The 15,141-nt window shown below is 37.3% G+C and overlaps 2 protein-coding genes across 5 annotated transcripts; one reads left to right on the forward strand and one right to left on the reverse strand.

Annotated features, from left to right (window-relative positions):
• The first annotated feature begins 2,086 nt into the window (after nt 1-2,086).
• Nucleotides 2,087-2,784, forward strand: LOC103439385 (calcium-binding protein KIC). Its single transcript, XM_008377953.4, has one exon. It carries the CDS (start codon nt 2,237-2,239, stop codon nt 2,621-2,623), a length of 387 nt encoding a protein of 128 aa, XP_008376175.1. The 5' UTR covers nt 2,087-2,236; the 3' UTR covers nt 2,624-2,784.
• A 727-nt stretch (nt 2,785-3,511) lies between these two features.
• On the reverse strand, nt 3,512-6,039 carry LOC103439383 (serine/arginine-rich splicing factor RS31A). Of its 4 annotated transcripts, none has more exons than XR_011582805.1 (6): nt 5,781-6,028; nt 4,859-5,338; nt 4,641-4,732; nt 4,265-4,494; nt 3,892-4,182; nt 3,512-3,783 (listed from the first exon to the last, which is right to left on the reverse strand). XR_011582805.1 is itself a non-coding variant. In XM_070824794.1 (6 exons), exons 3-6 carry the CDS (start codon nt 4,674-4,676, stop codon nt 3,762-3,764), a joined length of 384 nt encoding a protein of 127 aa, XP_070680895.1. In that variant the 5' UTR covers nt 4,677-4,732; nt 4,859-5,338; nt 5,814-6,039; the 3' UTR covers nt 3,512-3,761. The 4 variants fall into 4 exon arrangements, 2 of the variants coding, with proteins under 2 accessions (XP_070680895.1, XP_070680894.1); XR_011582806.1 differs by having other exon boundaries at nt 5,814-5,975; XM_070824794.1 differs by having other exon boundaries at nt 3,892-3,987; nt 5,814-6,039.
• Between the last annotated feature and the right edge of the window lie 9,102 nt (nt 6,040-15,141).

Here is a 15,141-nt window from a genome sequence, read left to right on the forward strand (position 1 = left end):
AAACCCTTAAAAAGAAGGGAGCTTTAAAGAAAAGGGTTTGAATTAACTTTTTTTTTTTAAGCCAAAAACCACAAGACAAAACTATTCATATACTAGCCCTAAAACATTAAAAAGACGGGCCTAACTAAGCCCAACCCGCAATAAAATACTTTTTGCCATAATTACCCCTAATGGTATATGTGAGCAACTGGAAGGAAATAAAACACGTTCTTTCATATTTGTTCGTCAGCTTATCAAAAAGTCGTATCAGCCATTTCTAAGAGAGAATGTAGGAGTTTGACGTATGTATTCGTATTACAGAAATATTGAAACTTTTTTTTTGTTTTTTTCAATGGTTTTTATTAAACAAAAGTGGGTGGATACATGGCATTATTTAACTAGAGAGGAACTCCATCTCAGTCAATGTACCTGTCACCTAGAAAAATTTCTCGATGAGTGGATGGACCACTTTTGAGATAAGTGGGCCCGATTTTACAAGAGGAAGATGGAGTCTGACCCCTGACGCATTTTAGCCACCGGCCAACATATTTTAAGCCCTTCATAGGTTTTTTTTTTTTTGTTTTTTTTTGTCTTGGATAAATTACTTTGCTTGGGCTTGTTTTATTGGGCTGGTTGGATAATGAGTTTTGTCTGAACTATTAAATAAAGTTATTACATGATTTTTGGTTAAATTCAAAGTTTTGAAGCATTTTTCATTAATTCTCCTTAGAAAAAGAATGATAAACATGCACACATAAAATAGAGAATGAAACCCTTAGAATGGTAAACATGCAAAAAATATGTCAACTATAAGCATATTTTATGTGGCTCCAAATGTTCTTGTGGATCATTTCATACTCTGTTGTTCGTCTATTAGCATTAGAAGTCCACAACGTTAGCAGGTACAATGTTTTATCTTACGTCCACAATTAGAGATCAACTTTTGCCATTTCGTTTTCTAAAACAACATGCTCATCTCTTTCACAATTAGAGTTCGACATTCGCACTCTTCTTCGATAAAAAAAACCTGCTCACGTCCTACCTTCCCACGTTTATCACTCTTACCGGCCTACAGCTGTGGGTTGTGCTTAATGCTTATTCTCTCAATTGGCTTACTAGTGGGTAAGAAAATAAATAAATAAATAAAATTGGACGGCAGATATTTGTTATTGACAGATCAAACAAAGTAGAAGAATCCAAACAAATCAAATTGATAAGAGAGACAAGGAAGCTTCATAGAAGCCAAGCTCACGGACAATTTAAGCTATTCTCTCATTTTTCAAGATTACGTTTTAGCCACACAGGTCCCCTCTTCCCCCACCACAAAGAACCTTCCTAGAAAGTTCGAATAAAAAAAAAATTTAAACCTCATAAAATTAAAATTTACAAATAGAAATCAAGATCAGTGATCACGTTGTATATCAAATTGTTGCACCACGTCTGACTTTGGAATTTCAAACACTGTTAGGCCGTTCACATGTCTTGTTCCTTGATAAATCAACCGTCCATTTGATCTACTTTCAACATCATAAGGTTGCAAACGTTTTTGCGTCTGACTGTTATATTGTCATGTGGTGTTGTTGTTTATTCATATTTTTAAATATTTTTTCTTAACCTTGTGATGTTTTTCATTCTATTTTGCAAATTTACACCTTCAGGTTCGGTTTTATAAGAATTAGGTTTCATGTCCCTCCTCTTTTCTTTGTATCTTTGTTATTTTTGTTTCAGGACGGGTAAGGTTTATGCCCTCCTTCTTTTTCATGTATTTTTTAATTCGTTTTTATTGTATTATGAGATATTAGGTTTATGTTCCCCTAACTAGATGTACATTTTTTTCGATATCAATAAAATTCTCTCGTACCGTCAAGATTTTCTAAAAAAAAAACTCATATTTTTATTCATATTATAACACATAAATTAATAACATCATGTGACAGTGTTACAATTAGACGAAGAGATTTTTTTCCAATTTGTGTGGATAGGGCATCATAAACATAAAGGCAATAACTAACCAAATGGGTGGCTAAGATTGGGAGAGAGTCGTAGCCTCGGCATCTTGCAAATTAATATCAATAAACTCCACACACCAATGATGCATTTTGTATTGATGTAAACTCTACAAAAAAAAAAAACAAAAGATATATACCTTAAGCCAAAACATTATATATATTCTTCCAATCCCCATAGCTCTGCAAAAATCCTCTTGTTATTTGTTGTTGCATCGCATTTTCCACTACACATTAAAATACAAAAAACCATGGAAAACAAGGGCAACACCTCAAGGAAGTCCACAGCACCAACTGAATACCAAGACTTGCTGCCAGTCATGGCGGAGAAGCTGGACGTGGAGACGTTTGTGTCAGAGTTATGTGGAGGTTTCCGGCTTCTGGCAGACCCGGAACGGGGGCTGATCACGTCGGAGAGCCTGAAGAAGAATTCAGCGCTTCTCGGGATGGAGGGGATGAGCAAGGAGGATGCCGAAGGAATGGTTAGGGAAGGAGATCTTGATGGAGATGGTGCACTCAGTGAGACTGAGTTTTGTATACTGATGGTGAGGCTTAGTCCTGGGATTATGGAAGATGCTGAGACATGGCTTGAGAAAGCACTTGATCAAGAACTCAACAAGTCTTCTGATCAACTTTGATGTTGTAGAGTTCCAGTGGTTTTTATATCTCAATTGCAGAATGATATGTTTTTCCAATATATGTCGTGGATATTTGATCACTTATGTCGATTGGTATATTGTTGAAATTTAATTTCGATCAGTTAAACGATTGGAATTTAATTTCTGATCATTTTAGCTAATTTCTGTTTTTTTTTTTTTTTTTTTTTTTTTAAGAAACTTGGCAAGGCTGCAGGGCACTGTTAATAATGTTTTATTAAAATTGTTAGATTGGATTACATAGTGTAATTAAGAGGACAAGATCATGATTAAGGGATTGTTATCCCATTTGCCAACTCATAATTTATAATCTAATGAGACCAAATGGACCAGTCATTGCAACTTGGGATGCTTGGCCGGATCACAAGGAGCAAACAGTGACAAAATATTTTCTTATACTTGTCATGATGCTTATGGAATCCATGTATTTGTTCTTTTGTAAAATTAATAGATCTGAGCTGTTACGAGTACTTGTTCATGCACATTAAGTTGTGTGTTCGATTTTCACACTTTGATATTCATTTGTCTATTATTATTTATATACAGTTTATTGTCGATTTAGTTTGTCAGCATACGAATCTCCTGAGTGCAAAAGGCGAAGGGTTGGCATATGGGTCCAAAGGGAAAAGCCACTCCTGAACCACCAAAGTTATGACTTGTGTGGCATTTCCGCGCGATTCTTTTGTGTAACCAGAGACATCACGTGGCAAATATCTATTGAACCGTTGGTACAACACATGACAAGCATTTGCTGGAACTAGAGACGCCATCGGGGCTACGTATTAGCTGCAAAAGAGAATCTCTCCATTTGCACATGGTGGAAGAAGTGCTCAGAATGCAACGAAGCTTCCTATCAGTTACTGAGTCACGTCCATCAAATATCTGATTTCTCCATACGAGGGGATAAATTACAGATGCGAGATGAGTCGAGAGACTCAAGACAATGTGTTCCAGCAGGAATCTAACCAAATTCTTATTATTTCAACCCTAGAGAGCAACTTGAACTTAATAATAACATCAACTTGAACTAAGTACTATCGTTTCATCCTCTACAGATGTACCTAAAAGCTATATAGCGAAACTAACGATGAGCTCACTACTGGATCAGATGACTTCACGTTCATCTTTGGATAGGCGAGCGACTGCAAACAGTAAATGATAAATCACAAACTGAAATGGTGTAACATCAACCTCACAAGCAATTGAAATCTCTGCATATAGAGAATGAACAGCGTGGTATGAAAACATACCTGCGGTATCTGCCGTATTCAGGACTCACATTCCTTCCACGTTCAGGACTCCTGCGCCTGTCATACACTGGACCGTTGTACCTGTCATAAACAGGGCTGCGAGGACAACCGTAATCAGGATTTGGGCGCCTGCGACAACCAGGACTTGGTGATCTCCAATAAGGACTATCACCATGCCTACCGTAACTGCCCCTTCTAGGAGGGCTATCACAATAGCGATCACCTCTCTCGACATCACCTCTCTCACTATTCTCTCAGAGCGTACACCACAGAGACAACCCTGTCTAGTATCTTGCCGCAACAATGATATAATTTTGCCTCAGTTTCTCAGCGTTCTAGTCAAATGAGTTGAGAAAACAAACATATTACTAACCTCAAATGTGTAGCCTGAAGAGCTTCAGTAGCTTCTTCCTGCGTGTCAAACTGCACAAATGCAAAGTTCCGACGAATTCTGACATGAAGCACCTTCCCATAAGGCTCAAAGTGCCTTTCAATATCACGAACTTTGGTGTGGACGGGATAAAAGATGATAACAAACAAACTTTTAGTCGGCCTCTGGTTTGCCAGTGATTTAGACCCATCATGATGGCGACCACGTTCACCCTGATAAATTAAATTGTTAATACGTTAAAGGTTAAGATCTTAAGACCCGTTATATATACTACCAAAAAATACACTGTATGACTTGTGAGTCGATATAGAAAAAAAATACAATGAGAGACATTATAAAAAATAAAAGATAATCGTACCTTTAGCCCATTCCCCAGATAGCCTGCGCCTGTCATTCCACAGATAGCGTCTTCAGCATCCTGTTCATCCTCAAAATAGACAAAAGCAAAACCTGAAACAGAGGAAAAAATCAGACGCAGAAAAGAACAAAGGAAGCATCAGCATATAACTCACTCATAAGCTACTACATCAACCTCATATATCTTTACCCTGGCACAAACTAAAGTAAATACAACACCTGCATTTACACGAGGGACTTGATAGATATAAGGCGGTAGAGGCGTTGCTTGAAGAACTAAATCATGATGGTAGCATACTAAAGGTTTTAATCCAAAGTTTCAGGTCTGAATCATTGCTAAGAACGCTTCGCCATTCAGAGAGCACAAATTCCGTAATGGAAGGCATAGCACGACAAAATCAAAGATCCCCATTATCAGTGACTGAAGGCATGGCCAGATTTCATTAATCCGCTAAGAACAGTGGTGGATTTGTGGTGGGCATGGCAAAAGAAATGACCCCACCAGGACAATTCTTGTGAAATGGCAACGGTATGCGATGAAGTGGGTGAGTGACGGATGATCGAGTGAAGAAAATGCAGAATGTTGCTACCTGTGAACGGAGTGTAGAGAAGCAGGCAACCAGGACGGTTTCCTCAATTCGAAATCTGGAAGTGATGTTGGCAAGAAGCTCAGTGCATTTTCCTTTAGTAGACAAGTTCCTGCGCCAAAAGCAACACTTAAAAACCTGGTCCAAAAAATTGCAAACTCGCGGCTGCCAAAAGAAGCAGTGGATATCCAAACTACAAAAGTAGCCATACATCCATAACCAACAAGCGCAAGTTTTACACCAAACTCTACATCTCTGTTTATCAGAACAAATGATTAGATACAACCATGCCAGGCAGACGGAGCGGCCGGCCCGAATCAAACAGACACAGTCTCGACATTGAATCGATGAATCATAGGAAGAAACAAAAGGGTAAATGCAGATAAAATCAAAATCAAACACACCCGTAAAACCACGACAGGAGCAATTCATTACATGAAATCTTGAATGATCCACAGCCAGCAGACACACAATCCCATAGGACAAAATCACTAACTCGACAAATCAAACCCAACAAAAAGATTGAATCTTTAACATAAATCATTAAATTCTACCTTATAAACAAGTCAAAACAAGTCACGGCGTACCAGACTTCATATCGACACGCTCGACCCTCCCGTATTTAGAGAACAACCGGTCCAGCTCCGATTGCCTAGTTTGCCAACGAAAACCGGCCTCATTGTTGCTATTTTCGTGCAAATTGCACCGAAACAAACAGTCCGAAAAATCCCCAAATGATACAGGAATGGTCAGAAGATGGAGAGGGTAAGGTTGGGCTTTCATTTTCAAGCGAATCCCATCTAACCGAGGACCGTTTAATCGCATATACTGTTATGAACTGTAAACAATGTGATTTTCTTAATCACATTTTAATAAGTGAGTTAGCATTAAGCATGGAATTAGTTACAATTTAGTTATGCTTTTATTGTTGTGTACCGAAGGAGCTGGCGTAGTTTGTATGACTTTATATAGCTGATGGGTTGTAGGGTCTGGCAAGCATTATTTTTTAATAGAAAATATTATTCCAAAAAATAAGAGCTCAACTCCCTTCTTCTCCATCACTCCCATCCTCCGTTGTTATACCTTGCTGCAACAGGTCAAGGTAGAATCAAGTCATAACATTGGTATCACCCAATGTCGATTCTAGTTTCCCTTCCGTGCATGCCCAGACACATTACCACATCTCGTTTTATAGTCATGGAAGAGCATATGGCTGCTCTTGAAGCTTCTTTTGTTCCCTTGCAATCTTCTTTCTCTGATACTCTAGACGCCAAGCTCGCGATCTGTTTTGAGCAGTTTCGTCGTGAACAATCTTATAGGGGAAGGAATTGCGGTTCAACCTCTGATCCCGATCGTTGTCCAGCTCCGCTCATGGAAAATCTTCCAGATCCTAACGAATGGGAGCTCATCCGCACTCCGCGACGTGAGATCTATGACGGTAGACACCACCATCGGCAAAACTTCCAACATTGCATCGAATTTCCCAGATTCACCAATGGAGATGATCTGATTGTTTGGATTTACAAGGCCGAGCAATTTTTCGCCTACTATGGCACTGCGGAGCATAAAAAAGTGGTGACAGTCTCTTTTCATTTGGAGGGCGAGGCGTTACAATGGTTTAGGTGGATGGATTGTTTGGTTACTACACCACGCTGGGATGATTTCACCACTGCATTTTGCCGTGAATTCGAACCTTCAGAGTTCAAAGATTGCACTGAATCTCTCTTCAAACTTCGTCAAACAGGTACTCTTAAGGATTATATTGCTGAGTTTTGTAGGCTTGCAAATCGAACTTCTGATGTTGGTCTGATTCTACTTAAGAGTTGTTTCCTAGGTGGTTTGAAGAAGGAATTGAGATGTGAAATTGAAACGCCTTGCCACTGTCTATGAGGCTATTTCTATAGCTATTCAATTGGATACTAAGTATGCTGAACTTAAATCTGGTTCTCAAAAATCATTCCCTCAGTATAAACTCCCTTTACAACCTCCTACTCCCAATAATGCTACACATCCTAGGCTTCCTAACTTACCACTTAAGAAACTCTCACCTAATGAAATTCAAAAAAAAAAAAGGGAGAGAGGTGACTGTTGGTTCTGTGATGAAAAATGGGTTCGTGGTCACAAGTGTGGCCATAATCAATTATTGATGATCGATTTCTTAGGTACTGATGAGGAAATATTTAAACCACCTAATGATGTGTTGGTTGAGATACAACACCTGGAACTTAGTGAATGTGCTTATTTTGGGACTCTATCCAAACACACACCTCAAACCATGAAAGTGGGGAGATTCATTGGCAGCCAACCAGTGATAATCTTATTAGATTCGAGTAGTTCTTATAGTTTTGTGGATTCCAGGTTGGTGAAGCAAGTTGGTTGGAAATTGTGGGGCACCAAACCTTTTGAAGTACTGGTGGCTAATGGTGGGAATGTGATGAGTCAGGGGTGTTATAAGGAGGCTCCCATATCTTTGGGTGGTTATTCCTGTGCTCATACACTTTTTACTTTTCCTTTTGGTGGTTGTGATGTTGTTTTAGGTGTGCATTGGTTATCTACCATCAGCCCTATACTTTGGGACTTCCAGCTTTTAACTATGGGCTTCATAGTGAATGACCACCATTATACACTCTCCCATAGTAACACTCAACCACTACCTACTTTACATGCCATCTCTCTGCCCAATGTAGACAAAGAGTTTTCGAATTCTACTTTGGGGTTGGTGCTCTACTCCTTGGAGGGCTCTACAATGGAGGCTTCTGAGTTGACCCCCTCTCAACTCCACGACTTGTAACAATTATTGCATGATTATGAGCCTCTATTTGAAGTTCCTACTTCTCTACCACCAATATGAGTGCATGACCATCAGATTCCCCTCCTGCCAGGTTCCAAACCACCCAACATCCAACCTTACCATTATAGGCCTCTCCAAAAGTCTGAAATAGAAAAAGCAGTGGCTGAGTTGTTACAAACATGTTTTATCCGTCCAAGTCACAACTTTTTTTCTTGCTAGTGTTGCTTGTCTTGAAGAAGGAAGGAGTTTGAAGGCTTTGTATGGACTACATAAAGTTAAACTTTGTTACCATAAAAAATAAATATCATATTCCCTTGATAGATGACTTGTTTCATGAGTTGTATAGGGCTCAGTTCTTTACTAAGCTTGATTTACGATCTGGTTACCACCAGATTAGGACGTGTGAAGAAGATATCAAGAAAGCTGTTTTCCGTACCCATAAGGGACACTACGAGTTCCTAGTGATGCCTTTTGGGCTCACAAATGCTCTTGCCATATTTCATAATCTAATGAATGATGTCTTCTGGCCTTACTTAAGGAAATTTATACTTATGTTTTTTGATGATATTCTCATATACAACAAGTCTTGGGAGGATCACATCTTACATTTAAAAATAACATTCCACGTACTCACACATCATAAACTTTTTGTGAAGAAGCAAAAATGCTCTTTTGGCCAGTCCAAAGTTGAATATTTAGGACATGTGGTCTCTCGAGAGGGTGTAGCCGTTAATCCCTCCAAGCTTCAAGCAATTGTTGACTGGCCTATACCTGCGAATGTAAAAGGGTTGAGGGGTTTCTTAGTCCTCACGGGTTACTATCGGAAGTTCATTCTCAGTTATGGCAAAATTTGTCAACCACTTTATGAGTTGACCAAAAAGGATGTATTTCATTGGAATTCTAATGCTCATAATGCTTTTCTTACACTCAAACAAGTTATGGTTTCTCCTTAAATCTTTGCATTGCCTAATTTTTCAGTACCCTTTGTCATTGTATGTGACCATCCGGGAATGGCATAGGGGCAGTGCTGCAACAAAGGGGAAAACCTATTACTTTTTCGAGTCAAGCACTTGGTCCCAAGAACCAAGCACTCTCCACATATGAAAGGGAATTAATCGCAATAGTGCAAGCTGTAAAAAAGTGGCAACATTATTTGCAAGGGAGGTATTTCATCATTAAAACAGACTACCATAGTCTGCGATATTTCCTCAGTAATAGAGCATATACATCTTTTCAACAGAAATGGGTATCTAAGTTGCTTGGATTTGATTATGAGATCCCATATAGGAGTGGCTCTGAAAATGTTGTTGCAGATGCCCTCTCAAGGGTAGTTGATTCCTCTCAGACTCAAAGAGACACCAATAACCAGTCTGAAATGATTGTTACTTGTCATGCTATCTCATACCCCTACATGGGATGGATTGATGAATTAAAGAGGTTTAATGAGATGGATAAATGGATCCTGCAGAAGGTGCAAGATTTAACTAAATATGTAACAACCACCTCCCACTACCATGTTGATAATGGGCTGCTCAAGTATAAATCGAGAATAATGCTCAGTCCCACTTTGATTTGGCGAGATAAGGTTCTCAATGAGCACCATTCTACTCCTACTTCGGCACATGAAGGGGTTTTTATGATATATCACCGGGTTAAGCGTGGTTTTTATTGGCCAGACATGAAAAGTGATGTGAAGAGAATTGTTTCTAAGTGCACAATTTGCTAACAACATAAGTATGAAACCATTGCTCCTCCAGGTTTGTTGCAACCACTGCCTATTCCTCAAGGTATTTAGAAGGACATTAGCATGGATTTCATTGGAGGTCTTCCCTTATGCTCTGGAAAATTTGTAATAATGGTGATTGTCGACAGATTATCCAAGTATGCCCACTTTGTGGCATTAGCACACCCCTACACTGCTTCTATTGTGGCTCAAGCATTTGTGAACCATGTCTTTAAATTACATGGCATGCCTTTATCAATAATAAGTGACATGGACCCTAACTTTTTGAGTTCCTTCTGGAATGAGTTCTTTAAACTTCAAGGTTCAACCCTTTGCCCGAGCTCTGGTTATCACCCTTAAATCGATGGCCAAACTGAGGTTCTCAATAGGTGTTTGGAGACATATTTGCGATGTTTCACTAGTGCACAACCTAAGAAATGGTTGCACTGGTTACCATGGGCAGAGTGGAGCTACAACACTTCGTATCATACCTCTGCACAGTTTACTCCATTTGAGTTGGTTTATGGATACCTCTTACCTCACATTGCAGCTTATGAGAGTGGCACATCACGAGTGGAAATGGTGGAGCAAAGTTTGATAGCCAGGGATAAACTTTTGTCTCAGCTAAAATCAAACTTGGAGAAGGCAAGGAACATAATGAAGGTGCAAGTTGACAAGCACCGAACCGAGAGAGAGTTTGTTGAGGGGCAACTGGTCTATCTAAAGCTTATACCTTATCAATTGCAGTCCTTAGCTTCTCACTTTTATCACAAACTTCAGCCTTGTTTCTATGGTCCTTTTGAAGTATTGGAGAAGATAGGCTCGGTAGCTTACAAGTTAAAGCTCCCTAAAGGCTGCAAGTTACATCCCGTTTTCCATGTTAGCTGTCTTAAGCAACATTTGGGCCCTGACATTGTTCCTACTACTACTTTGCCCTCTGTTCATGATGATGGTCTGAAACAACAAATGCCTATGGCAGTACTACAATGAAGAATGTACAAAAAAGGGAATGCAGTTGGAGTTCAACTTCTTGTGTAATGGGAAGAGGGTGCCAGAAAAGATGCAACCTGGGAAGATTTTGATGCTTTCACTGCAAGCTATCCGGAGTTCAAGTTTTGATTGCTAACCAACCTTGTAGACAAGGTCTTTTGAAAGGGAGGGAAAGGTTATGAACTGTAAACAATGTGATTTCTTAATCACATTTTAATAAGTGAGTTAGTATTAAGCATGGAATTAGTTACAATTTAGTTATGCTTTTATGGTTGTGTACTGAAGGAGCCAGCTGGCTTAGTTTGTATGACTTTATATAGCTTATGGGTTGTAGGGTCTGGCAAGCATTATTTTTTAATAGAAAATATTATTCCAAAAAATAGGAGAGCATCTCCCTTCTTCTCCATCACTCCTATCCTCCATTGTTATACCTTGTTGCAAAAGGTCAAGGTTGAATCAGGTCATAACATATACCGTCAGATTGTCCGACTTTCCGTGCTAAGAGAATTGGGTTGCTGACTAATCATTGGGCTACTCGACTTCTATTTGGTGGCCTGTTGAGGTTTCATTTGGGCTACTAGCCTACTACTAATGTTACAAGGAGTCTTGTTCTCTCGGTCACTTTGTGATGAAGAATTTATGATACCCACTTTTAGTGGTTGGAATTATAACATCAAAACACATTAATTTATATAGTTGTTGGAATTATAACATCAAAACACATTAATTTATATAGTGGTTGGAATTATAACATCAAAACACAATAATTTATTGTCCACTTTTGATATGAAATTTAAGAGGGGTAGGAGCACCTCCGAATGAAATGTTAAAAGGTCCTCATCAACAGTAACAGTAAAAAAAAGAAACAATATTAGTGTTTTCTAACCAAAATACCAATTTTTATGTATTAATGACGTGGATGGCAGCAAAGGTGGTTGAGATTATAACATTAAAAATACATTAATTTATCATCCCCATTGATATCAAATATAAGGGTGGATAATATTACATTTCTTGGTCACCCTGTGGTCAATAGAACATTTAAGATGTTATTAAGCTTTTAATAGTGGCTTAGGTGAATTTGATTTTATATACACAAAAAGTTCGTATACAAGATATAGGCTATTTGATTTTGATTTGTAATACCATAGTTATTCTCGTGTGAGTTTAATAAATATGTTTTTTTTGTGTGTTCAAATTGTTATTATTCAATTGATGGATAAAAGTAAGATTAGATTGAACTTAAAAAAAAAGTTTCACAATAAAAATGTACGGTTGAACTTTGTCTTTGTCGCTTCGATATATATTGCCGAAATTCAGCCACCAAATCAACAAATCATGCAACTCTAGTCCTATTCGCTTTTTGGGATGTCGTTCAAGATATCTATGCATGAATACATATATTTCTACTAATTAATGAAACACTCATTGTCAATCAAAATTATATGAAATTCCAGTTTAACTCTCTAATTAAAACAACATGAATAAAAAATATGGAGTAAGAATGTAATTTTACACAACCAAAATTTGCTTTTTTTTTTCTTTTCAAAACTTCACTTACATGTGATCCTAACATATCTCTAATTAAAAAACAATTAAAAAACAATTAAAAAAAAAAAACATTCCCACTCCCACGTTCTCTATCACTCACTTCCTCTATCCTTCTATTTCAAAAACAAAAATAAAAAAATTTCTCACACACTTAGTGTGTGCCCATATGCTAGTATCTCTACTAATTAATAAAACACTCATTGTCAACTAAAATCCTATGAAATTACCAGTTTAACCCTCTAATTAAACAGAACATGAATAAGAAATATGGGGCAGAAATGTAATTTCACACAACTAAATTTTGCTGTTTTTTTTTTCAAAACCTTACCTACACGTAATCCTAACATATTTCTAATTAAAAAAAAAAAACTTCCCACTCCCACATTCTCTATCACTCTCTTCCTCTCTCCTTCTATTTCAAAAACAAAAATAAAAAATTTTCTCACATACTTTGTGTATGCCCATATGCTAGTTTATATATATGGAAACTAATTAACTCGTAAGACTAACTTCAACACATGGCCTAAAACCTATCATTTCCCTTCTATTCCCTCCAATCCATTCCAACCCTAGTTCTAATTTGAAGTTAGAACCTAAAACTTGAAAAAATGCCAGATTTTGGCTAGTATTTAGCCTAGAAAATGGTGTGGGCCCCACTAGCGAGAGTGAAACTTGGCGCTTGAACGCTAGACAAGGGGTTGCGACATGTGCATGCAAACGACGCTCCAAATGGACAGACCGGCATGGCCCCATCCATATGGGCATGTCAGCCACTTGCATCAGATTCCAACGGGTAGTTTTTCAACCAACTACTAAGATCAATTGGTGCTAAGATCAATTGGCTGTTGGTTGATCCAACATCCTACATTCAAATTTTTTCGTTTGTTTTATATTTATATATTTATTGAATACAATGGCTGAAATCGAATATAATCAAATCTAACAGTAAAAAAAAATGATCTAACGACCCAAATTCAAATCCAATGGCTAAAATAATTAAAAAATAATTATTTAACTCAAAATTCACCCAAAAACCTATAAATACCTATGTATTTGTTCAAACATCCACACGAAACTCTATCATGTGTTTTGTATGTGCTTCATATGTATTATGTGTGTCTTGTATGTATCATGTATTTTGTGTTTATACATCTCTATCATGATTTTCATTTTCTTCCATAGTGTTTCATGAGTTTTATGTATCGATTTAGTGATTTGTCAATATTTATCAGAATTTAAATATTTTTAGATTAAAATGTTCATAAAATTAATTTAGGGTTGTCCACATAATTTTTTTAAATGTTAATTAAAAAAAAAGAAAAAAAAACCTAAATTCATTCTTTAATAATCTGGGGCTAAAATGTTATGCCAAAAGGGTAGAAGCAAAAAAGCTGTTTCTAGGTTAAAACCTAAATTTTCCAGGCTAAAAATTTTTGGTTTTAAGCCAAGAGTTGGCGATGGTCTAAGTTGTATTTGTGACATATTTACTTCGAGACTCTTGGTTCTAGTTGCATCTTGTGGTGGCCATATTGGAGTTTAAAATCTTTTGCGTTCGGTGCGCATCATCTCCAAATCAAGAAACTAATGATCACCAAAGAATATATACCCATCTGACATCTCTTGTACTGAGCTGTTCTTTTTAACAAAAAAATGATTGAGCACAATTTCCATAATTATTTTAAACCTTCAAATCAACTCAGCTCTACAAAATAATTGAAATGGTTACCAGAAGGACTGATAATTAACAAAACCTCACCATAAAAGACAGATGTGCTAACAGCCTAACCCTAAGCACCCCAAAAGAGAAACAAAACAATACTGTGATTGTGGAAGCAGCCACACCAATGCATGCATGCACCTGCCAACAAATGACTTAAAAAACAAGTTCATTTATGTTAGCTTGCTTGGGCAACACACTTCCTTATGTTTACTTCTCAAGGAAAAATGTCTTATTCTTGCTTAAAACCAAATTAAAATAAAATAAAAACAATTATGATGATAAATTGACTAACAGAGGCTGTGGATGAAGCAGGTGAAAGGAAGAAGTTTCCAGGAAGAACTTTTGTTTGAATTAATAGGTTTCCTTTCCTTTTGCTTTCCACAACACAAACATTAAACAATTGGAAACGATATGATTAAATATAAAAGGCAGTTGCAGAACAAGCAAAGCAAATGCGATCATTGATTTGTACATCGCATGGTCTTCTTTAACTCTTTACCAGCCTAGCACCCCTGTCCCCATAACACACCAGACACCTTCGAAATTCTCTTTTCTTTTTTTACTACTTGTCCTTTTTTTTTTCTTTTTAATTTGTGGGCACCAATGAAACTTGAACAACATTTAAATGTAGTTGAATATCATGTTTCTACCACCTCTAACTATAAAACCGTACATGTTCTGTACGTATTAGAAGTTAGGTTTTTTGGTCAAAATGGTCACTGAGACTAGCATAATTTTTCACATTGATTCTTGACATTGAAAATCGATAGACGGATCCAGTTGGAGAAACGGTACTGCACATGACTAGTCTAACAGAGATGATGACAGATTCAATTGGAGATAGTTTTCTTAACATTCTACCTTCAACTTAACTTTATGAACCATCTCGACAATAAAGCGTTTCAGTTGTCAAGAGTTTCAGTTGTCTCGTAAACGATTGGATCACAAAAATTGCAAACAGGAAATAAAACATAATCCCATAAAAGGGGACACCATTCATCAAGATTAGTTAAGAGATTAACTAAAAACAAAACTATCCTGCTTTGAATTAACAGTTGAATTTTGTTTGTTTCTTTCTTTTTTTTTTTTTCCTTTAGAAAACACAAAAGCAAAAAGAAATGGAAGGACATATTCTTCTAC

Source organism: Malus domestica, chromosome 07 (genome assembly GCF_042453785.1).
Source record: "Malus domestica chromosome 07, GDT2T_hap1".
Lineage (NCBI taxonomy): Eukaryota > Viridiplantae > Streptophyta > Magnoliopsida > Rosales > Rosaceae > Malus > Malus domestica.

Excerpts from the sequence above, each read along its gene's own strand:
- LOC103439383 (XM_070824794.1), bottom strand. The coding sequence starts at position 4,676 with ATGACAGGCGCAGGCTATCTGGGGAATGGGCTAAAG. Across the intron at positions 4,495-4,640 it reads ATCTGGGGAATGGGCTAAAG|GGTGAACGTGGTCGCCATCA; the intron begins GTACGATTATCT and ends TTAATTTATCAG. Across the intron at positions 3,784-3,891 it reads GAATACGGCAGATACCGCAG|TCGCTCGCCTATCCAAAGAT; the intron begins GTATGTTTTCAT and ends TACTGTTTGCAG.
- LOC103439385 (XM_008377953.4), top strand. The coding sequence starts at position 2,237 with ATGGAAAACAAGGGCAACACCTCAAGGAAGTCCACAGCACCAACTGAA.